Source organism: Dasypus novemcinctus, chromosome 12 (genome assembly GCF_030445035.2).
Source record: "Dasypus novemcinctus isolate mDasNov1 chromosome 12, mDasNov1.1.hap2, whole genome shotgun sequence".
Classification (NCBI taxonomy): Eukaryota; Metazoa; Chordata; class Mammalia; order Cingulata; family Dasypodidae; genus Dasypus; species Dasypus novemcinctus.
In genome coordinates this window covers 62,632,847-62,656,605 of record NC_080684.1, presented here as the reverse complement: position 1 = coordinate 62,656,605, position 23,759 = coordinate 62,632,847, and the positions used below count along the sequence as shown (strand labels likewise).

Here is a 23,759-nt window from a genome sequence, read left to right as displayed (position 1 = left end):
TTCTCCTCTGTTCCTTTGCAAGTACCGTTAGTCAGTCACCAGTGACAGCAATATTCCTGCTAGTCCCTTTCCACTCCATGTTGGTGGATGATGAGAAGAATCTAAGGAGTCCTTATTAGAGGTCAAAACATGTTTCCTATAATGATTATATTTGCCTAATTCCATAGTTTCTCTTGTATATTATAGTTCATAGGAGAATGTAGTAGATTACTTAGCATAGGTTCCTAAAATGATCTCATCATTATTCAAATGAGAGCTTCTGATTCTGTTGTGTCTGTTAAAATGGAATGGTATGCTGGTGCTGGTTTCTCTGATAATTGCAATTTCTAACTGAGTTGCTGCAAAGGGAAGAGAGCAAATACAATATATCATTTGTCCAAGATTTTCCCATGAGTAAGTGATTGAAGGTTGAGGATAATAGTGCAGATTCATGTCTTAGTTATAGGCATGAAGAGATAAGAAGCGCTCTAAACTTCTTTGCTTTTTCTGGCGTTAAGTCCTAGATAATGTGTAGGCAAGAAAATCATAGGAAGTGGTGAACATCTTCATCAAAGTTAAGATAAAAGAAATTTGAGAGTGATCTGTCTATAAGTGTAGGTTTGCACTTATATATATACAGAAAGACTATCTAAATTTTTAGTTAAAACTTTCAATCATTTGCTTTTTCTATTTTTTAACAAGTTTTCTTTTTTAATCAACATTAGAAGAAAAATGTTGATACAGTATAATTTTGAGTGAAAGTCTAGCTCATTTTATCTTTGCAAATACTATTTCCTCTCCTTCCATGTAGAAATTCCCCCTGCAGTTGAGATTTTTCTGAAGAAATTAGTAGACATGTGTGTTATTTCCTGTTACCACCTGATGACCACATCCGCATTCCTCTCTCCCAAACAGTGCCCCCTAAAGGCCACTGATATTCACCTGAACAGAGCTGATAATTGGTTCATTCAGGGCTAGTAGCCTCCAGATAAGAGCCAAAAAGAGAAAAGCTTATTAATAGAAAGTTTTTTCCAAAAAAAAATTCTCCTAATTTAAACATAGAGAATTAAATATGCTGAATCAATATGCTAGTAAAACATACATGACTTATATTGTGTATGAGTAAAGATTATTTTTTGTCTAATTTCTGTGCCATACAGTTCATCGTAATTCTGCTCTAAAGGAAAGAGTATGTAGAAAATTATTTTACTTTATACCTTTTTGTTTCTACTGAACTCTAATCAGCTCCTTGTATCACCCTAAATTTTATTAAACAAAATATTATTTTTCCCCTCATCCATCATTTCAGTGGATCTTTATCTGATCTTAAAAGAATTGTGCCTCGTATTTCCTTAGAATTTTTTTGGTTTTCGGCTTTTTTCACATATATTATTTAATAATCCTGTGGTGTTTGTTATATGACTTTTTTAGATTGGGAAACCTGATCAGAAAAGTTGAGTAATTTTCCTAAGGCCCTGCTAATAGTGTTCTTTTTATTAGTTAAGTTCCCCTGCAACTTTTTTTAATTTTAGTTTTCTGAAAAACTATTTTTCAGATTCTAACTCCAGTTATAAAAATTGATTTTAAATTTATCAAAATTTCACTTTGTTGTTAACATTTTAAGGGCCCTTTTGACATAGGTACACCTGAACTAATTTTTTTTTGAGTAATTCTGTATTCTGTAATAGTGAAAGATATTTTATTTTTACAACTATTCTCTTATTTTTAAAATTTTAATAATTCTATGTTTTTTTCTTGCCTGTGTTTTTTAGGCCGTCTCTTCTCTTCGGTTTCATTAGCCATTTTGAAATGGTAATAATATTGTTGACATTTTTAAATAACATGCTATACTTCATGTTCGATCAAAACAAATTAGCCTTAACAAATTAGCCTTAATCATGTAGGTCTGCTTGTTGATGTTACTTATGAATATGTTATCTTCTCATAACAACTAAAGTTTTTTTAAAAATGAGATCAAAGAAAGGTACATAGGTGCATCAAAGTTTACATTAATTCTTTAGCAATAGAAAACAATTTGGGAAAATGTGTGTTTAGAAAATGCAAAATCTTATAAGAAAATTTGGAAGTCTTTCTACATGGAAGTGAGGGGAAATGTTCTAAAAACAAATATTTATTGTTGCCTTATTTCTTTAGCTTATTTACAAACAGTAAAGTACATTTGCTATTTTTATTATGCGATATAGATTTTAAATTTAAAGGAATCTGCTATTTTGCTTCCTTAATGTATTAAAAGCAATATTTTACTAGAATGTACCCAAATATTGCCCCTTCTCAAATATTAACTAACCATTTGGAATTTTCTCTAATGCATTAATGCAGTGATTAGCAGACAGGTTTTTAAGTTGATACCTGTCATAATTATTTAAATGAATAACAAAGCTGTTTGTGCTATTAGTGGGCACATACATTTTTTTTTTCCTGATGCTTTCTTAGGTTTTCTTAACTTTCTGTAAAGATAAAATGACATACTAAAACAATGGAGACTCAATTCTACTCCTGCTTTCCCTTCATTACCTTTATGACCTTGGACAAGTAACTTGCATTCAGAGCCTGGTTTCCTCTTCTCTACAGTGGGAATAACAATTCTTGTTTTGACTGTTTCGTTGGTTGTTGTGAAGATGGAGAGAGAGACCATAGTTGCAAAAAAGCAATTCAGGTAGAATAAGCAGAGAAAGAAAATGAAGCGACCGTGAAGTTAGACTTAAACAGTGACTCTGGTAATTTACAGATGCGTTCAGTTGATTTAAGAGTCATTTCTTTTAAGATAGTTCTTCAGATTGATAGAATTCACTTATTTTTTCATACCCCATCAGTATGTCTTCAGTTGTTTCCTGGTTGCCTTGAGTGATTCTGTTTTTATGGCATGTGAGGCTTGGGGAAGCAGAATAGCTTTATGGTGGTTAAGTATCAAGTTATGTTGATAATTTCACAATTATTACCTTCATAACTGTGCTATAGACTGTTTAAAGAGCATGGTTTAGTTATTTAGTTGATGTGTGTGGGTTTTTGTTTTTGTTTTTAGAAACATTTGGTTATAGCCTCTATTTTACGCTAGTCTTTATTCTCTATCAGCTGCTGTTTGCAAAGTAGACTCATTTATCAAGGGAGAAAGTGAAAAAAAGGTTACTAAGGTGATCTAGTATCTAATTCTTATGAAGGAAAATTCCTTGGTTATTAAAATAACCCCACTGCATTTATTGCTGCTTACAATTTAAATACAATTCAATACAGTTTCCAAGGAGGGGTATTTATTTCATGAGAAGGATTGATAAATGCTTAAAAACAGTATTTTAAAAGACTGAGTTATTTCCACGTAACATGATCTTGAACACAATTTGCTTAAAAAGTGTAACATTTGTAACATTGTAGAATAAATTACACAGAGATATAGTAAAACTGGAATTAGTATGCATTGCTATTCTAAAAGGTACCATAAAATTTTGAAACATCTATTTTATTTCAGAGCAACTCATACTTCAAGAATTTAAGTCTTGCATTTTAATACTCAGGGTTAAAAAGGATAGAGTGTCTCCTAAATTTCTATTAGCAAGACTTTTTAGCAAGAAAAGGCAAATATAAGAGTGTTTCTTTGAATCTTAAAAATTTTAAATGCACACAATCCCCTAGCTTGATGAAGTAGCACTTTATGTATTTTTAAGATATACTTCACATACCATATCTTTAATTTTATGAATAAACAAGGGATAAACTAGCTCAGATATTAGGAAGTTTATAGTATGACAATGATCAAAAGGTTATCTTCTTTCTGAGAACTTGCCAACATACTGATGCTGGTTGTAGATTTGAGGATAGTAGTCCTGTTTGTTTCTAAGAATAAGTGTGATTTTAGAAGTCATGATTATCTACACATTTGTTGTGGGTATGGAACTGTTATGAAAGAAATTTGAATGATACATTTTCTAGTTTTAACATAATTTTTCCTTCCTGGCCAATGTCTGAGGTATATTATAAATAATGAATTTTTGTCATTCTGGAACTTGAATCAGTATAGTTATTATAAGGACTAATGCAGACAGCAGGGAAAATCATTGCTATGTTTGGTCTACAGTTTTTTGACATTTCTTTTCCACAGTGAATAAGAAGGGACTGACAGATGTTCATCTGGACTAATTTTTGAAACTTTCTAAGTCATAACTAGCTGAATTATAGGCAGCCTAGAAATATATATTTTTATGTTATTGCTCTGTCAATAATTGAATTAAATTTTAGGGAGTTATCTAAAAGAAATTAAGGCCTCAAAAGGTTAAACATAGAGTTAATTACCACATGGCTCAGTAATTCCAATCCTAGCTGTATTCCCAAGGGAAGTAGAACCAGATATACCCACAACACTTGTACATGAATGTTTACAGCAGTATTATTCATTTTAGCCCCAGAGGGAAAACAACTCAAATATCCACCAGCTAATGAATGTAGTATTTCCATGCAGTGGAATATTCCTCTGCAGTAAAAAGGTGATACATGCTACAACATGGATGAACCTCGAAAGCATCATGCTAAATGAAAAAAGCCTGTCCCAAAAGACCACATATTGTATGATTCCATTTATATGAAATATTCTGAATAGGCAAATCTATAGAGATAGATACAGATTAGTGGTTGCTTTAGGCTGGGGGGATATGGGGAGAATGGGAGGTGACTGCTAAAGGGTACTGTGTTTCTTTTTGGGGTGATGAAAATGTTCTAAAATTGTGATGGTTATACAACTCTGAATATTCTAAAAAAACATTGACTTGTACACTTTAAATGGATAATTTGTATGGTACGTGAATTATTTCTCAATAAAGCTCTTTGAAAAAAGAATAAATGAGGGGAGGTATGTTCAACTGTTTCTCTTTTATATGAATTTCCCATAGATTAGAGATCTGAGGTCATTTATTATTACCATAAAAACCATCTTACCTTTTTTTCTATATACTACATACAGAATCACCAGTCATTTTTATGATTTGTTAACTTTTACCACCACCTCCTCCCTTATTTCCTATCTAGGGCCAAACAGCTTTTGATGTAGCAGATGAAGACATTTTAGGATATTTAGAAGAGTTGCAAAAGAAACAAAATCTGGTATGTTTGATGACTGTCTAAAAATTGCCTGTATTAGCAAATAATCTTAATTAATAACTTTGAATTTCAGACAGTTAAAGTATTCCTGTGATCTTTTATACTTCTTAGTTTTAAATTATTCCTAGCAATCAAACTAAATGACAATGAAAGAGAATAAAGGGATTGTTGGTGATGTTTGGCCTGTTGTTTTGTGTTACTTATCCCATTTTTATTTCCTCATTTCACAAAATGAATGTTTATATAATGTATATATTCAAAAATTAGCATGTTTTTATAATTCCTTAAAGTTTTCTTGGGAGTTGGAGCCTTTATAAAACCTCAGATTTCTAGTAGCAGGGACTTGATAAGTTACATAACTAGGAAACCGGCTAAGTAAAATGTGGTCAGCCATCATAAGTGATTAGTAGACCCTGACTTCTCTCATTGAACTAAAGTTAGGAGGGAATCTAAAAACTCTGACTTAGACCTGTATGGAACTTTTTAGCTATCATGTCCTTTTTTCTTTTTCACAGGACTTTCCCCCTCACACATACACATAAAATTTAAATCTTTTATTTATGTGTTTTATTTTGTTTTTGTTTCGTGTTTAAAAAACTACTGTATTATTTGTATACTCTGTATTTAACCAATTAATATTATTTAATGGTATTCTTACTTTCCTTTGCTTAAATTTGCATAAAGCTCCATAGTGAAAAACGGGATAAGAAATCACCTCTAATTGAATCAACAGCCAATATGGACAATAATCAGTCACAGAAGACCTTCAAAAAGTAAGTAAAATGTTAAGTTGATTTGTTATTGTTATGAATGAGTTGGCATAATAGCCATAGATAAGATTATTTAATTTTGATCTGAGAAAAGATGATGTATTTTTTACCTTTTGCATTTATAATTACTTGAGAGCTGTTTTCTTCCACAGCAAAGAGACATTGATTATTGAGCCAGAAAAAAATGCATCCCGTCTTGAATCCCTGGAACAAGAAAAGGTTGATGAAGAAGAAGAAGGAAAGAAAGATGAATCTAGCTGTTCTAGTGAAGAAGATGAGGAAGATGACTCAGAATCAGAAGCTGAAACAGGTAACATTTAAAGGATAAAGGAATTTTCATTGGAGTTTGATGTCATGTAAAGTAAGATAAGATCAGGATTTAAATTTTAAACTTTTCAGGTTGATTTGCTACTTGTTTGAACACCTACCAAGCCAGTAAATGACCTTTCAGTGCGTATTAGAAAATTAGGTATAGTTGTAGATTTATTGGTCTCTAATCACCTGGAGGCTCATGTTCACCTCTGCATTTTGCTGACCTTTATTTTTAGATTTGAAGAAGGTGTGGAAACTTCCAAGAGGCCTTCAGGATGGTGCGGATAGGGTGTGAACAGGTTCCCAGAAAGTCCAGAATGTTCCTCTTTCTCTGATGCCTAGAATTCCAGGAAGTTAGCCTCAGCATTCTCCTGAAATCTTCTGAAACAGTAGTTTTAGAAAGTTGGGACTGAGTCAAGCTCCTTTCCTGTGGGCGTGGGGGAAACTGGCTTTGTTTTGAGAAATTTTAAAGATACAGAAAGTATATTATTATGCTTCTCTTTTTTTTTCTCCCCTACTACCATGAGATTTATCTGTCTTTCACAAGAAAGGAATCAGCTATTCATTTGTTAGGACTCCGCCAAATTATATTGTTTTTCCAGCACAAAGACTTCTTTTCTTGATAGGCAAATAGAAGCGATATAGGAATAGAGAAGTTCTTTCTCATTTGTGACTACTGCACCATTATTTGCAGTGGATCTGTTTCTCCTCTTCACGTGCGTGATTTCTCAGATTATACATTTCTAAAAGTCCTTTGATTGTTCTTAGCATTTTTGTAAGTCTGAGCTTATTTTGGCTCAGAGGAAAGCTTCCTCTTCAAACATATAAGACTTAAGTAATTTTTCATACTTTCTTTGCAATCATGTATGTTTGTGTTTTCAGATTTTGAGCGTTTTTGATCCCTTTTGATTTTATTTTTCCTCTAAGGTCTCATGCCATATATTTTTGTTTATAGTTTTTTAAAAATATTTTTTAAGTTAGAGAAGTTATTGGTTTACAGAAAAATCATGTAAAACATGACAGCATTTACACAGACACCTCTGGAAGTTATTAACACTTGGCCTTAGTGTAGAACCTTTGTTAAATTTGATAAAAGAAGGTAATTATAGTATTAACTATATAGTCCATAGTTCACATTAGGATGTTGTTACTGTTTTTCAGTATACCACCCTATATTAATAGCTTGCATTATTATTCATGAAAGAACATTTTTATAATTGTACTATTAACTATAGCCCATCGCTTATAATAGGGTTCACTGTGTTGTACAATCCTATGTATTATTTCATTTTTATTCTAGTAACATATAAATGACCTAAAATATCCTCTTTTAACCACATTCACATATACATTTCAGTGCTGTTAATGTCACAGTGTTCTGCTGCCATTACCACCACCCATTTCCAAATCTTTACGATCAACCCAAACAGAAATTCTGTATAAATTAAGCGTTAACTCCATGTTCCCTACCAACAGCCCAGCCCCTAGTAACCGATATTCTGGACTCTAATTCTATGAGTTTGTTTATTCTAATGATTTCATATCAGTGAGATCATGTAATATTTGTCCTTTTTTGTCCACTTATTTCATTCAGCATGTCTTCAGGGTTCACCCATGTTGTTACATGACCAGAACTTATTTCATTTTAATGGCTGAATAAGATTCCATTTTATTTATATACCATATTTTGTTTATCCATTCATTGGTTAATGGACACTTCAGTTGCCTCCATCTTTTGGCAATTGTAAATGATGCCACTGTGAACATTGGTGTTCAAATATCTGTTTGAATCCCTGTTTTCAGGTCTTTTGAATATATACCTAGTGGAGCAATTGCCAGTTCATGTAGAAATTCTTAGCTTTCTGAGGAATTACCATACTCATAGTAGCTGCACCATTTTACATTCCCACCAGAAATGAATAAGTGTTCCTATTTCTCCACATCCTCTCCAACTCTTGTAATTTTCTGTTTTGTTTATAGTAGCCATTGTAGTCCATGTGAAATGGTATCTCATTGATACCATTTACATTTCCCTTAAAGGTAATGATGTTGAGCGATCAAGATGATCATGTGTTTTTTTCCTTCAATTTGTGAATGTTGTATATTATATTAATTGACTTTCTTATTTTGAAGGAGCCTTGCATACCAGAAATAAATCCCACTTGGTTATGGTGTATAATTCTTTTGATATGCTGTTCGATTCTGACATTTTTGCATCTGTGTTTATTAGAGAGATTGTAATTTTCTTTTCTTTAGTATCTTTACTTTTGGTGTTAGGGTAATGTTCATAAAACATGTTGGGTAATTTTCCCCTTCTTCAGTTTTTTGGAAGAGTTTAAACAGGATTGATGTTAATTTTCTCAAAAAGATTGGTAGAATTCACCTGTGAAGATATCTGGTCCTAGACTTTGTTTTGTTGGGAGATTTTTAATTACGGATTCAGTCTCTTTAAATTTGATTGGTTTGGTGAATTCTTGTATTTCTTGTTTGTACATTTCTAAAATTTGTACATTTTCATCTTGGTTGTCTAGTTTTTTGGCATACAGTTTCTTATAATATCCTCTTGTGATCCTTTTTATTATATTTCTGTGGGGTCAGTTGTAACTTTGTCTCTTTCATTTCTGATTTTACTTATTTGCATCTTCTGTCTTTTTTTCTTTGTTAGTCTATGTAAGTATGTTTGTCAATTTTATTCATCTTCTCAAAAAAACCAGCTTTTAGTTTTGATTTTTCTCTGTAGTTCTTTTTGTTCTCAATTTCATTTATTTCTGCTCTAATCTTAATTATTTCTTTCCTTCTGCTTTCTTTGAAAATTGTTTGCTGTTCTTTTTCTGTTTTCTTCAGTTCAGTTAGGTCTTTGATTTTAGCTCTTCTTTTCAATATTGGTTTTTAGGGTTATAAATTTCCCTTTCAGCATGGCCTTTGCTGTGTCCCATAAGTTTTGATAAGTATTCTCATTTTCATTCCTCGCAGTATATATATTATTTACTAATTTCACTTACAATTCCTTCTTTGACCCCCGATTGTTTAGGAGTGTATTGTTTAGTCTTCACACATTTGCGAATTTTTCCCTTTCCCATTTATTATTGATTTCTTTTCATTCCATTATGTTCTGAGAAGGTGCTTTGTATAATTTGAATCTTTTTATATTTATTGATACCTGCTTAGTGACCTAAGTTGTGGTTTATTCTGAAGAAAGATCCATGAACACTTGAGAAGAATGTATGACCTGCTGAGATACAATGTTCTGTATGTGTCTGTTAGGTTTAGCTCATTTATCCTGTTGTTCAAGTTCTCTGCTTCCTTGGTGATCTTTTGTCTAGTTGTTTTATGTATGATGTGAGTAGCATGTTAAAGTCTCCAAGTATCATTGTAACTATGTCTGTTTCTCTCTTCAGTTTTTCCTGTGTTTGCCTCGTGTCTTTGGGCACCCTGGTTTAAGTGCATAGATATTTATAGCAGTTATTTCTTCTGTATCTTGTATAACTTTTTTACATTTAAATTCTGTTTTGTCCAATATTAATATAGCTACTCCTGCTCTTTTTTTGTTAGTTTGTTGGGGTATCTTTTTCCAACCTTTCTTTTAGCATGTTTGAATTCCTGGGTCCAAGGTGAGTGTGTCTCTTGTTGGCTGCGTATAAATGGCTTATGTTTTTTTATCCATTCTGTCAGCCTATATCTATTTTTTATTTAAGATTGATTTTATTTATTTCTCCATGCCCCCTTATTGTTTGTGCTTGCCATCTGCTCTCTGTGTCCTTTCCTTGTGTGATCGTCTTTTTTTTTTTTTTCTTTCTTCCTTTTAGGAGGTACCGGGAACTAAAACTGGGACCTCCCATGTGGGAGGGTGGTGTTCAATTGCTTGAGCCACCTCCACTTTCTGCTTGGTGTGTCTCTCATTGTGTTTACTCATTGTGTCTCTTCATTGCATCATCTTGTTGCGTTATCTTGTTGCATCAGCTCGCCGCATCAATCCGTAGTGTCAGTTCTTTTCTCTATCTTCTTTAGGAGACACTGGGAACCATACCCAGGACGTGCGCACGTGCACACACACACAACATACATACAAACGCATATGGTAGGTGGGCACCCACATCTCCTTCCCAGCCTATAACTTTTGATTTTGGAATATAATCCATTCACATTCAATGATACTACTCTAAATGCATTATTTACTCCAACCACTGTATTCTTTGATTTTCATGTCATATTTTATTTTTGCCTTTCTTTTTCTCTTTTAGTTACCTTTCTGCTTTTCTTGCTTTCTACACTCTTTTCCAATCATCTCTCTTCTTCTTTTTCTTTCGGGATGTAAGACTCCCTTTAATACTTCCTGCAAAGTTAGATATTTTTTTTACTGACTCTCTTAGTTTCTGTTTATTTGTGAATATTTTAAATTCATCTTCATATTTGCAGGTCAATTCTGCCAGATAAAGAATACTCAGCTGGTGATTTTTCTCCTTCAGTATCCTTATTATATCATACCACTGTCTTCTTGCCTCCATGGTTTCTGTTGCAAAATCCACACTAAATCTTACTGGGCATTCCTTATATTTGAAGGTTTGCTCCTCTCTCTTTATCTTTGATGTTTGACATTCTGAGTAATATGTGTCTTGGACTATGCTATTCAGATACATTCTGATTGGTGTATGCTGCATTTCTTTAATGCATGAGTACATTTCTTTCAAAAGAGTTGGGAAATTTTCAGCCATTATTTCTCAAACATTCTTTCTGCCTCTTTTCCCTTCTCTTATTCTGGAACTCATATGGACACGTATATTGTTGCACTTCATGTTATGATTCAACACCCTGAGCCTCTGCTCAGTTATTTCCATTCTGTCTCTACTCTTTTCTCTTCATTTTCATGTGTTCTATCTTCTACATTACTTATTCTTTCCTCTGTTATTTCAAGTTTGCTGTTGTATACCACTAATTTTTTTTTAATCTCACCTATCACGTCTCTCATTCCATGAGCTCTGTTACTTTTTTACTCAGGTTTTCAAATTCTTCTTTGTACTCTCTTTACGTCTTCTTGTCCTTTATCTCATTAGCCATATTGTCTTTCAAGTCATTAATTTGATTTAGGAGATTTGTAAGAACCTCGTTGATTAGTTGTCTCAAATCCTGTGTCTCATATTCCATTACTTGGGCCATCTCTCCAATTTTCTTAGTATGGCTTGTAGTTTTTTGCATATGTCTAGGCATCTGATTATGATGATGAGTTTATCTGATGCTAAGTTTCTCTCTCTCATAGATTTAGTGGCAATGGGCTGTGTGTTACTGCCATTTTTTTATCTTGGTTCATCCTGTTTTAGGTCTTTAGGATTGTCCTTGTTAGTTACTCACATCTGGTCCATGGACAAAGTAATGAGTTGCAGACTCACTTCCAAGAACCTTGGCGAGGGATGGTATACTGGCCAGAAAAAGCCTCTCATTTACTTTTAATTTCCTCACATGCACTTCCTTGGTCTGCTAGCAGGTGGGAGTCTTCAGCAGCCCTCTCAGTTGAAAGCATGGTGAGAGTGGTTTGCTGCAACACAATGCAACAATGTAATAGAGAACCCTGCCTTGAGACTTCAGAGCCTTACAATTCAGACTTCCCCCAAAGCTCTTCAACCCTTTGCTGCCAGTCCCCTCCCTTTTCGTGGGTAGGAAATATTTCCACTCCCCTCTGCATCCTCAACAGCTAGTCCCAATAAGTAGTGATGGTGAGTGCAAGGATCAAATCTCATTAGTCCTTTGCCAGCTCCTAAGGCAAGCGGTGGTGTGGCCCCACCCACCCTGGAAGTACTTGTGGGACCCAGCAGACCAAATTTGTTGGCCAAAAACTGAATCAGCCTCATCCTCTGTTCCTCTGTCTTCTGAATCCTGAGGAGGTAGACCCCTGCAGCACTCCTCTGTATATAGCTGCCAGACTGAACCCAGAGAATTCACATTTGTCTACTCATAGGGTGGGGGGTAGGGTGCCAGTGGTTGTAGTTGCAGCTTCTACTCAAGGTCCTTCTTTTGAGATTTTTTTTTCCAGTACCCCTCTCTTTTTGGTGATGTTCAGTCTTCTCCTGGTGTCCTAAAAACCCTTGAACATTTTTTTCCAGGCTATTCTTGCCCTCTAGCTATTTTTCTGGGAGGGAAGAGAGTCCCATGTCTTTCTATTCTGCCATCTTCCCAGAAGTCTTTTAAAAGACTTTTTAATTGGTTAATGAGTAGATTCTGGAAGAAATATAAAGTGCTTGATAGAAAAGTCTTAGATTGCTTTGAAAAATCCATTGGTAGAAATATGGGCAGTATACGTTCTTCTCTTTTTTTTTTTTTTTTTATTTCTCTACCCTTCCCTGTCCACCCCCCCCCCCCCCACAGTTGTCTGCTCTCTGCTGCGTGTTCTTCTGTGTCTGCCTGTATTCTTGTCAGCGGTACCTGGAATCCGTGTCTCTTTTTGTTGCGTCATCTTGCTGTGTCAGCTCTCCATGTGTGCAGCGCCATTCTTGGGCAGGCTGCACTTTTTTTGCACTGGGCGGCTCTCCTTACGGAGCGCACTTCTTGCGCACGGGGCTCCCCTGCGCGGCATAGCACTCCTTGACTGCGTCAGCACTGTGCATGGGCCAGCTCATCACATGGGTCAGGAGGCCCGGGGTTTGAACCCTGGACCTCCTATTGGTAGGTGGACACCCTATCCATTAGACCAAATCCACTTCCCTAGGTGCTTCTGATTAGGCCTTAGAAATAATGAATATGTCATTGTAAACTGGAAGAAAGGTGACCATTGTCATAAAATGGCAAAGAATTTGGCAAAATTGAGTCCTGATGTTGGATGCAAGGCCAAATATGAAAGTGACAAGCTATTTACCTTAAGGAGATTTCCAAACTGAATGTAGAAAATACTGCCTGGTTTCTCCTTGAAACTTTATAGTAAAATGTGAGAAGAAAGAGATATACTGAGCACTGAACTCCTGAACTGAACATGGAACCCAGTCAATGCAAGTCAGAATTGGAAATGCAGTTATCCAGAAAGGATTTGTGGAAAATCCTATTGTCTTATGGTATTGACCCCAGTTTTGCCCATGTTTGCCTGATGTATTTTGGGACATCGGATTTAGATGCGTAAATGCTTATGATTGTTATTTCTTCTTGGTGGTTGACCTTTTTATCACTATGTAGTGTCCTCCTTCATCTTTGTAACATCTTTGACCTGGTAATTTGTTTTTTAAAGCAGTTTTATTCACACACCATCCAGTCCATCAAAAAGTGTATTATCAGTGGCCCTTAGTATAATCAGAGTTGTGCATTCCTCACCACAATCAATTTTAGAACCCCCATTCTTAGCATTGGAGTAGTATATTTGTTACAGTTTATGAAAGAATATTAAAATATTGCTATTAATATAGTCCATAGTTTACATTGGTTTTTTCCCCCCAAATACTATGTCATGAACACCTTATAATACTCACATATATTTGTTCTAGTTCATTTGTTCTAGTTCAAATACATATTCTTATATTTGTACTAAAACCAAAGTCATTGTCCACAACAGTGTTCAGTATGTTATACAATCTCTTGTTTCATCCTCTAGCTTTCCTTCTAGTGACATACACAACCCTAAACTTCCCTTTTCAAACATAGTCACTCATACAGTCATTGCTTTTAATTATACTCACAATAATGTGCTACCAGCACCTCCATCCTTTTCCTATTAACCTTATTAAACATTATGTACAAATTAAGCTTCACTCCTCATTCACTGCCTTCATTCTATCTTCTAGTAATCTATTCTAGACATTAACTCCATGAGTTTGCTCATTAAAGTTAGTTCATATTAGTGAGTGAGGTCATGTAATACTTGTCCTTTTGTGCCTGGCTTATTTTAACATAATGTCCCCAAGGTTTAACGTGTAGTCTCATGCATCAGGACTTCGTTTCTTCTTATAGCTAGATAATACTCCATCATATGTATATACCGCAGTTTGTTTATTCATTAAGCAGTTGATAGGCATTTGTATTGTTTATGTCTTTTGGCAATTGTGAATGATGCCCCTATGAACATTGGTGTGCAAATGTCTATTCATTAGTGTGCAGATGTCTTTCATTTCTTCTGGGCATCTACCTGGTAGCAGGATTGCTGGATCATATGACAGTTGTCTGCTTAGCTTCCTAGGGAACTGACAAACTGTCTTCCACAGCTGTTCTTCCAATCAGTAGAGAATGGGTTCCTGTTTCTCCACATCCTCTCCAACACCTGTAGTTTTCTGGGTTTTTTTTAAATAGTGGCCAGTTTAGTAAGTGTGAAATGCTATTGCGTTGTGGTTTTGGTTTGCATTTCCCTAATAGCTTGCAATGTTAAGCATCTTTCATGTGCTTTTTGGTCATTTGTATTTCCTCTCTGGAAAATTATCTTTTCAAGTCTTTTGCCCATTTCTTAATTGGGTTGTTTGTCTTTTATTTTTGAGTTGTAGGATTTCTCTATATATTCTGGATATTTAATCCTTATCAGATATGCATTTTTCAAGCATTTTCTCCCATTGAGTAAAACTGCCTTTTCACATTCTTGACAAAGTCCTTTGAAGTACAGAAGTATTCAGTTTTGAGGATTTTTTTCTTTTGTTGCTCGTGCTTTGTGTATAAAGTTTAAGAACCCTCTGCCTACCACAAGATCTTGAAGATGCTTCCTGACATTTTCTTCTAGGAATTTTATGGTCCTGGCTCTTATAATTAGGTCTTTGATCTGGTTTGAGTTAATTTTTGTATAGGTTGTGAAATAAAGGTTTTCTTTCATTCTTTTGGTTATGAATATCCAGTTCTCCCGGCGCCACTGGTTAAAGAGTCTGTTATTTTGCAGTTGAGTGGAATTGGCCACCTTGTCAAAAATCAGTGGACCATAGATGTGAGGGTCTTTTTCTGAACTCTCAGTTCCATTCCATTGATCAGTATTTCTGTCCTTATGCTAACACCATGCAATTTTGACCTGTAGCTTTGTAATATGCTGTCAAGGATGTGGTTTCTGCATTTTTTTCTGTGGCCTGTGTATTTTTATAGATTTGTCTGCCAAATTGCTTTTATTAAATACCACTTTTTCCTTAGTCTATATTAGTTAACCAGTTGGAACTTCTAAACAGCATGTTACACAAATATTTCTGTCTTTGAGGAGTGTAAAATAACTGTCAGTCATTTTATCAGGACAAGTTTCATAGTCATTGGTAAACCCAAATGGAGCCTTAGAATTTTGGAGTCTACTTATATATATATATTTTTTTCCTCTTGAATAGTTTTTTTATTATATTAACCATCTCATCAGTCGTACTAGGTCTTTTCGTGTTGAGATTTCATAATGAGAAAGTCACATATTTCTGGTGTGGTCCTAAAGTTCAAACTATGTGGGCTTGAAGGACGATTTGACCAAGGAGGAAATCATGTGTGTGTTCAGGAAGTGAAGGTAGAGGATCTCCAGCTCATGAAAGTTCTGTTGATCCACTGGCCTCAAAGTATATTTTTTTAGACACAGAAACAATACTTTCAAATAATTTTATTTGTTCATATGAAAAATTTCCCCTCAGAAAATGTGAGACACTAAAGATTTACAAAATAAACACGTCAGGGAACATAGAGATCATTCTTCCCATTAAAAGCAACATGTTGCTATACAGATACAGGTTAGGTTTGTTGTATGTGTTTGGATTATTTTATTTTTTTAAGCTTTTTTTTTTTTTTAAGATTTATTTATTTAATTCCCTCCCCCCCCCCCACCCCCGTTGTCTGTTCTCTGTGTCTATTTGCTGTGTCGTCAGCGGCATTGTTTCTTTGTCCGCTTCTGTTGTCATCAGTAGCACGGGAAGTGTGCACAGCGCCATTCCTGGGCAGGCTGCACTTTCTTTAGCGCTGGGCGGCTCTCCTTACGGGTGCGCTCCTTGCACATGGGACTCCCCTACGGGGGACACCCCTGCGTGGCAGGGCACTCCTTGCGCGCATCAGCACTGTGCATGGGCCAGCTCCACACGGGTCAAGGAGGCCTGGGGTTTGAACCGCGGACCTCCCATGTGGTAGACAGACGCCCTAACCACTGGGCCAAGTCCGTTTCCCAATTTTTTTAAAGCTTTTAACCCTACAAATAAATTGTTTTTCTTTAATATATGAAGAGTTTATGGAATACATTACTAGTTTTAGGTTCTGGTCACTTACGGATGTACATTTTTCTTCATTGTTTTCACATTGCTGGTCAGATGAGTCACCATATCTTATGTCTAGGTGAGTCATATGGGTAGATTTGAAGGATGAAAAACAATATTCATTGAATGTTACAATTTATTTGTATTGCATGCTAACCAAAATGATTCTAATTATAAAAGCAAATTTTATGAGACTCAACAAGCATAGTATTTACTAATTGAAATATCAGTATGCATTCTTACCTAATCTTGCCACTTAAATTTGTGCTATTTCTCTAGTACATTTTACAAAAGACATGAAAAATGAAATGATTTCATTGATATTTAAATTGATCCCGTTAGTTCTGCAAGTATTAAAGTTATTTTTATGTAGTGCATCTCTTCCCTGTGAGACATCCTTGGCCCTAGTCTTTAATAAATTGCCCAGTCTTTAATAAAGTGTATCATTAAAAATCAAACTATATGTACATGGGCACAACAAAGATAGGATTAAAACCCAGGTTCCCTAGCTTATGTATCAAGTCTTCTACTCCTTATGTAATAGAATTAAAGAACTGGAAGCTAGATAAATCTTTATTTTTATACTTTATTTCAACTCAAAACATATACAAAAGACAGCTTAATAAATTATGAAAGTATTACTTTTAAAAATTCTTTCCTGACAAATTCATCTTATTTAATCCTAAAAAACAAACAGTTATTTTTCTCGTGTTCCAAAAGATAAATAAAGGATCACAGATTGGTTAAATTTTACGACCAAGGTCTCCTTGGAAGATGGGGGGGTGGGAAAGCTTGTCATATTCACATTTCATAAAACAAAATACCCTGTTTTTTTCTTTTTTGATCTTAGCATTGATGTAGTACTTTTGCTAGAAAAACATTACACTAAATTACATTGGTTGTATTTTTCCCATGTATCACCATATTCTTTTTTTTTTAAATGTGGCATTGATTTTTAATATATTTTATGGAACCTAATACATCTAAAATTGTATCATTTTAACATGCAATTGATATTAAAAATTATTGACTTTTTTTCATACACCTCTTACCTCACTGTACTGTAAATATTTCACCCATTTAGTATTTACTGATACCTTGTGATAAAACCTCCAACACCCGATGTGTACTTAGGTCCGCAGTTCCCATGTGGCCCTGCCAACAATCAGTGCCGGTGCCTCGCTGCTTTTTGTACTATGGCTGGTGAACAGCAGAGAAACCAGGCTGACAAAGGCTCAAAATTGGCTTTAGAACTCAGGCAGCGCGACAACGGGTTCGCCCCAGGCAGGCGGCATGATGACGATGCCGGGTTCTGGTGCGATGACCAGTAAGCTCGGAGCTGCCCAGCCTCCCTGCAGCCACCACGCAGCCAAAGCACCTGTCAACCCCCCGGGAACAGGGGGCCTGCTCTGCCTCGACCCCCATCACCGTGTGACTCTTAGCATATTCTTAACACCCTATAATAGAGGAACATTCTGGTTTTTTTTTTTCTTTCCCTGTATGAGGTACCAGGGATCCAAGTGGTACCTCGTACATGGGAAGCAGGTGCTCAACCACTTGAGCTACATTTGTTACCCTAGAGGAATGTTCTTATATTTGTGTATCTACCATTAAAATCACTGTATTACACAGTCCCTAGATTATCCTCCAGCTGTCCTTCAATTAACATTAGCCTCCCTAGATGACCCCTTTCAGCCATAACAATATTTATAAATCATCATCATAATGTTACCATCAACTCTATCCATTTCGACAAATTTATAATCACCCTTATTAAACATTCTACATACATTCAACATCTAAAATTTTCCAGAGATTTCTGAGGTTTTTTTTTCATCTAAATTTTTCTTAATTAGTCCCTTATATGCAACTCACTGTTCTATGTTAAGCATTGAGGAACAATTTAAAACAAAGACTTTAATTTTAGATCAGTCTTGCCACCAAGTCTCCTTGTCTCTCTTGCTCAAAATTTTCTTGGATATAAAATGGTAAGAATTGAACTGTAAGTTCTAGATATTTCTTTAAATGCTACTATTTTATAAATGAAACTAAGTATCCTCAAATTATATTGTATTATTCTACTGTTTGGGGCTTTAAGCATACCAGGTTCCCTCTGCTGAATTTCTCACTGAGCTGTCTTTAATGTTCCTCTGTAATATTATACTACGATAATTTTGTTCTTCATCTTGCCATGGAAAGTTTGTGCCAGGAAAGTTTGACTCTATCTCAAGAATTAATCCATGTAAATGTGTGATTCCATATCTCTCATTCTTTTTTAACCTTTCAGCAAAGCTTTATTATACTTTATTTGGCAAGCTTGAGAGAGTAGCCGTTTCTCTCTAGAGCTATAGCTTGATGTGACAATTTCTAAACCATCTCTTTTTTGTTTTTTGTAAGATTACTTCCTAGGGAAACTATTTGACATAAACAGCAATCTTGCCAGATTTTCCTTCATAAATGATTTACCAAATCAGCTGTTCTACCAAGAGTGTTCTTTCTCATCTCACGAACCAGTTGAAAATAGGAACCCAACCAAAAGTGTTTAATTGCTTTGTAAATGATTCATAAATTTGAGGAGTTTTAGAGAAGTAAGAAATGGAGAGCATATTTTTTTTTTTTTTGTTTTTCTTCTGGGGCTTATAATTTTCACTTTTAATTGAAATCAAATGGATATAAGGGGTTCAACATTATTGATAGTGTTTACTTAATAAGTTGAATGGTGGGCAAATGAGGTTTCTTTTATTATGATTCTTTAAGTGATACATAAATGTTTATATATGTGCTTACATGCCTATTCTTTGATATGTTGATTTCACTAAAGTGAAGATGAATGGATTTTTAATTCAAGTTAAGATAGGGAAAATTCTAATGGAATATATTCTATTGAATTTTTCGTCCTTTTATATCATTCCTAAATTGCTATTTCCCTATTTTTAATATACAACATATTTAATTTGTCTTATTATTTATTTCTCCCACTAGAATATAGGCTCAATGCAGTTAGGGTATTTCCAAAGCTTAAGCACCTAGGATTTCTTAAAGTATAAAGGCAATAAATATTTGTTGAGTGACCTCTTCTCTGTTAGGTGAATTTATTTTCAAGGAAAATGGTCTAATACAGTTATACATGTTTTGTACTTAACTGTGTTGAGTAGTAATATCTCTTGAACAAAAAGAACTGTTATTGAGCCGTGAGTTAAAAATTTATCAGACTGAATTTAACTCATTCCATTTATTTGAAGAGCTACAGTTATAGTGATTTTTTTAAATGCACTAATTTGGTCTTAACCTTTGGTATTAAACATATTATGCATTTGTATTAGCAAATCAATCTGTTCACACAGTCTTTGAATTTTTTCTAGCATCAGTTTGATTTTCTAATATTTTCAAAAATATTTCTATAAGTCATTCATTACTAGTTGGAAATCTTCTTGATCTATTGTAAAAAAAAGAGATATTAACCTGATTTAGCTGGTATCATGCCTAGTTCGCTTTAGACTTTCTTAGATGTTAGAAGGAATTCCCTTTTGGTTAGCCTTTTATTGAAAAAAAGCACTTCTAGATTTCCTAGAGGAAAAAGAAGCTATCAATTTTGGATCAGCAATAATAAATTCTTTATTCTTCAGAAAATTGCAAAGTTATCATAATTTTTAAAATTTACATTGTATTCACATGTTCAGATTTTAAATCTTAATTTTTAAACTTTTGTTTTTTAAAGTGCAGAAGGCAGATTCTGTTTGTGTCTTTTATTCTTGTAAGCTTTGCTTTATATCCTTTATGTTACCTAATTATTTTTTTCAGTGGGCATACTGGGTCATTTCTAAAAACTCCTTGAAAAAATTCACATACTTAAAAAGATAGCAGTGAGAAAAAAAGACTTGAACTAGCACAACTTTAAACAAAAATATTTTCCCAGTTATTGAAACTGAAGTCACATAGAATCTTTACTCTTACTTTTTTTTTTAATAGATAAGACAAAACCCATGACTTCTGTAACTAATGCCAATACTTCTAGCGCACAAGCAACTCCTATAGCTGTTACTACACCTACTGTTTCATCTGGTCAGACAACACCTACATCACCTATTAAAAAGGTAAGTCAATTAGTGTTTGCTAAAAATACACATATTCTGTTCAAGTTCTATTCAAACTAAGCCATTAAAACAGTTCTAAAATTTTACAAACTATTTAAGGTTAAGAATATATTTTTCTGTCTTTAATTTGATTAAGATTTCCCCTGAACCATGTTGTATTCATTTTTTCCCCCAGATATTTTTCAGTTTGAAGTATTGTTAGATAGCTAACAAAATTAAATGGCAGGAAGATAAGAATTTTCAGGGTATTAAAACAGATGGTCATGGTAGTTTTTATTTCTGTTGAACTTTTATTTTGAAACATTTAGATTTGATATCCTGTATCTGTTAAGTGGAGGAGCATGTTGATAGTTTCACCACTGGGTAAATTAGACACAAAAATTACTACCAGAAGTCAATGAGAAAACTAGAATCTAAATTTTCTGACTCGTAGTTTAAAGATCTAGGCACGCAACTATGGTATGACAATAAGAGCATGATCTCTGAGGTCAGACAAACCAAAGATCAACTCTTGGCCCTACCACTTGCTAGTGGTTATAACCTTGAGCAAGTGTCTTAATATCTTCCTTCCTTATTTGTGGGAGAAAAAAAAAATCCAAAGAAAGTTAACATTGTAAGGGTTGAGAGAGGGAGGCCAACTAGTGACCAAGTGTTCCCAAAATGGTTTTTCTACGTTTTCTTCTTGCTTTTTCTAGTCTTTGTCTCTCTTGTCTCTTTTTCTCCACCAAAGTGGTTCTTTCAGTGTGTTGATCTTTTTAAAGACTTTCCTTTTCCCTGCTGTGCCAAAACCTTCCTGTTGTTTAACTCAAATTAAAGATTGGGGTGTTTTGTTTTGTTTTGTTTTGTTTTCCTACTGGTTTCATTTCAAAGGCCTTTCCTCCCCAGCCCTTACTTATCTTTAATGAGCATACTCATTTCCCTTTCTCTGTATATACATTCACTTAAAATTTTTTTTTCTGAACCATTTGAGAATTGATTTCAGACAACATGATACTTCACCTTTAAATACTTCAGCATAAAACTCCTAAGTAAAAAGGCATTGTCCTTCAACCCACAATAAAATTGTCATGCTTAGGATATTTAATTTTGGTGCAATACTGTCATCTATGTTAGCTAATATACAGACTACACTCAGAATTTCCCAGTGTCTTCCTAGTGAAGTCTTTTCTAGTTGTTTGGTGTTTTTTTTTTCCTTCGAATCAAGAGTCCAGTCAGAAAGATTGTACATTGTGTTTAGTTGTCATGTCTCTGCCTGATATCATATGGTTGTGTGTCTGATATCATTTGGTTTGCATGGTTTTGAGGAAATCCTCACAGTGTTTCTATTATGTTGTCAGTCTTGCTATATTTGGCCTTTTATCAAAATGGTCAGAATGTGAATCCTTTTAAAATCATAAGTTGGAGAATTTTTTAAAAATTCATCCTCCAGAACTCTTCCCTTAGAACACAGTAATGTACAGTATTAGTTTTAAAAATCTTCCTCTACCAAAGCATAAGATGTAAAGATGTATGAGATTCAGTGGTACACAATTTAAATATAATGAGTTATCTTAACTTACAGTAAAGACTATTATCCTGCCGTATCAGGCATTACCATGAGCTTTTTTAAGTAAAGGTTTATTTAATTTTAGAACTCCCATGTACTTCTTCCTTGAGTTCTAAATTTGTGTTGATGTCTTTAGCTCCTTTGATTTATTATCTGCTAGAACTATAGAATTATCAAAATTCCCATAAGCCCCATCCTCTGGGAATATATGGGCTGGAAACTGGCTCTCTATCTTTTGAGAATTTAGCTAAATAATCCCTTTCCTATTTTAATCAAATAATTACAATAGACTTCTTGTGATGAGTTTTACTGGAGTGTAGCCCAGATTTATGGCTGTTTGCTTCTTGACTTATGCCTGCTGCCCTAACTGAAAGACATACTTTGTAACCCAATTAGCTTAGTGAGCAATAACCACATTGCTATAACAATACATCTTCAAAATTATTTTTGATTTTGTAATTAATCGATCTAATGGCAATCACTTGCTTCTTTAATTTGCCTATTCGGAAACACCGTTTTATTTTCAATTTCAAGCATCATAACTTATTTTGTTCTTAAACCTTTGTTCTTAAAGGGTTGTGGTCAAATTTTACCAAAAAGCAATGAAGTCATGATGTACTAAAAATTTTAAGTATTACTTTTAATGGATGGAGGCATCTTCTTTCCAGTATTACATGGCTTTTAAAACCTGTTTTATGTTCACTGATTTTTTTTAAGGTTTTTTTTTTTTTTAATTTTTTTTTCTCCCCATCCCCTCATTGTGTGCTCATCTTCTTTTTAAGAGGCACCAGGAACCTAACCAAGACCTCCCATATGGGAGGGAGGTACCTAATTGCTTGAACCACCTCTACGCCCTGCTTTTGTTGTGTTTCTTATTATGTTTTCCTCCTTGTGTCTCTTGTTGCATCATCTGGTTGCATCAGCTTGGCATGCCAGCCTATCAGATCCATTCACTGTCTTACTCATTTTCTTTAGGAAGCACCAGAAATCGAACCCAGGAACTCCCATGTAGTAGGCAGGAGCTCATTTGCTTGAGGCACATTCACTTCCCTATTCAGTGATATTGATACTCCTTCACTTGCTTAAATTTCATTTAGCATTTTAATGGGTTTTTTTAAAGCTTGTTTCAAGATTTTACCTGCAACTTTAGAAACCTAACAAATTTCCTTAAACCAAATGTTAGATTTTAAATGCATTTTGCAGGACTTCACATTAAGAGCTTTGTCTACTTCTAGGTTCTCACTACTTTGCATCTAATATTTAAACAGACTTTTCTTCATATCCTTAGTTTCCTCCCTATATATATATTGTTTATATAACTCAGGGTAATTACAGATAAAGGTAAATGTAGTTGTAGTCCCTTTAAATAACTTTGAGCTAAAATTAAACTATTTCTGTAGCAGTAAGATCAGACCCTGTGATTTGTAAAGATGTTATCCATACAACCATCAATTTTATGCTTTTGAATTCTAACATTAAATTTCTATATAACTGTAGTTATAATAAGTATTGTTGGGCTTGCTTAGAAAAGATTACCTACTCTGCTATGTAAATATACATTCTAATAAAGTGTTAACTATATTTCCTTTACTGGATGGTAAAAATTCATTTGGGAATTTTCTTAGAATTAAATGCTCTGGTTGATTGAATCTGATTTAATAACCTATTATAATAATTGGCTAAATACTTTATGCTATGGTGGGTATATGATATATACCAATAAAAGCATATAAATGCAGCATGGTGGTTTAAAAGTAGAACAAATCATTATTGATTTGGGGTAATGGGATTAGAAAAT

The 23,759-nt window shown here is 34.2% G+C and overlaps 1 protein-coding gene across 6 annotated transcripts in view; it reads left to right on the top strand.

Moving 5' to 3' along the window:
• The window catches only part of PPP1R12A (protein phosphatase 1 regulatory subunit 12A), a 221,214-nt gene that overhangs the window by 140,770 nt on the left and 56,685 nt on the right, over window positions 1-23,759 (top strand). For all 6 annotated transcript variants that reach the window (XM_058308478.1, XM_071218972.1, XM_058308481.2 and 3 more), the window contains exons 6-9: window positions 5,014-5,088; window positions 5,770-5,858; window positions 6,008-6,165; window positions 20,291-20,415. In XM_058308478.1, the coding sequence (XP_058164461.1) occupies window positions 5,014-5,088; window positions 5,770-5,858; window positions 6,008-6,165; window positions 20,291-20,415 (447 nt within the window). The remainder of the gene's footprint in view (window positions 1-5,013; window positions 5,089-5,769; window positions 5,859-6,007; window positions 6,166-20,290; window positions 20,416-23,759) is intronic.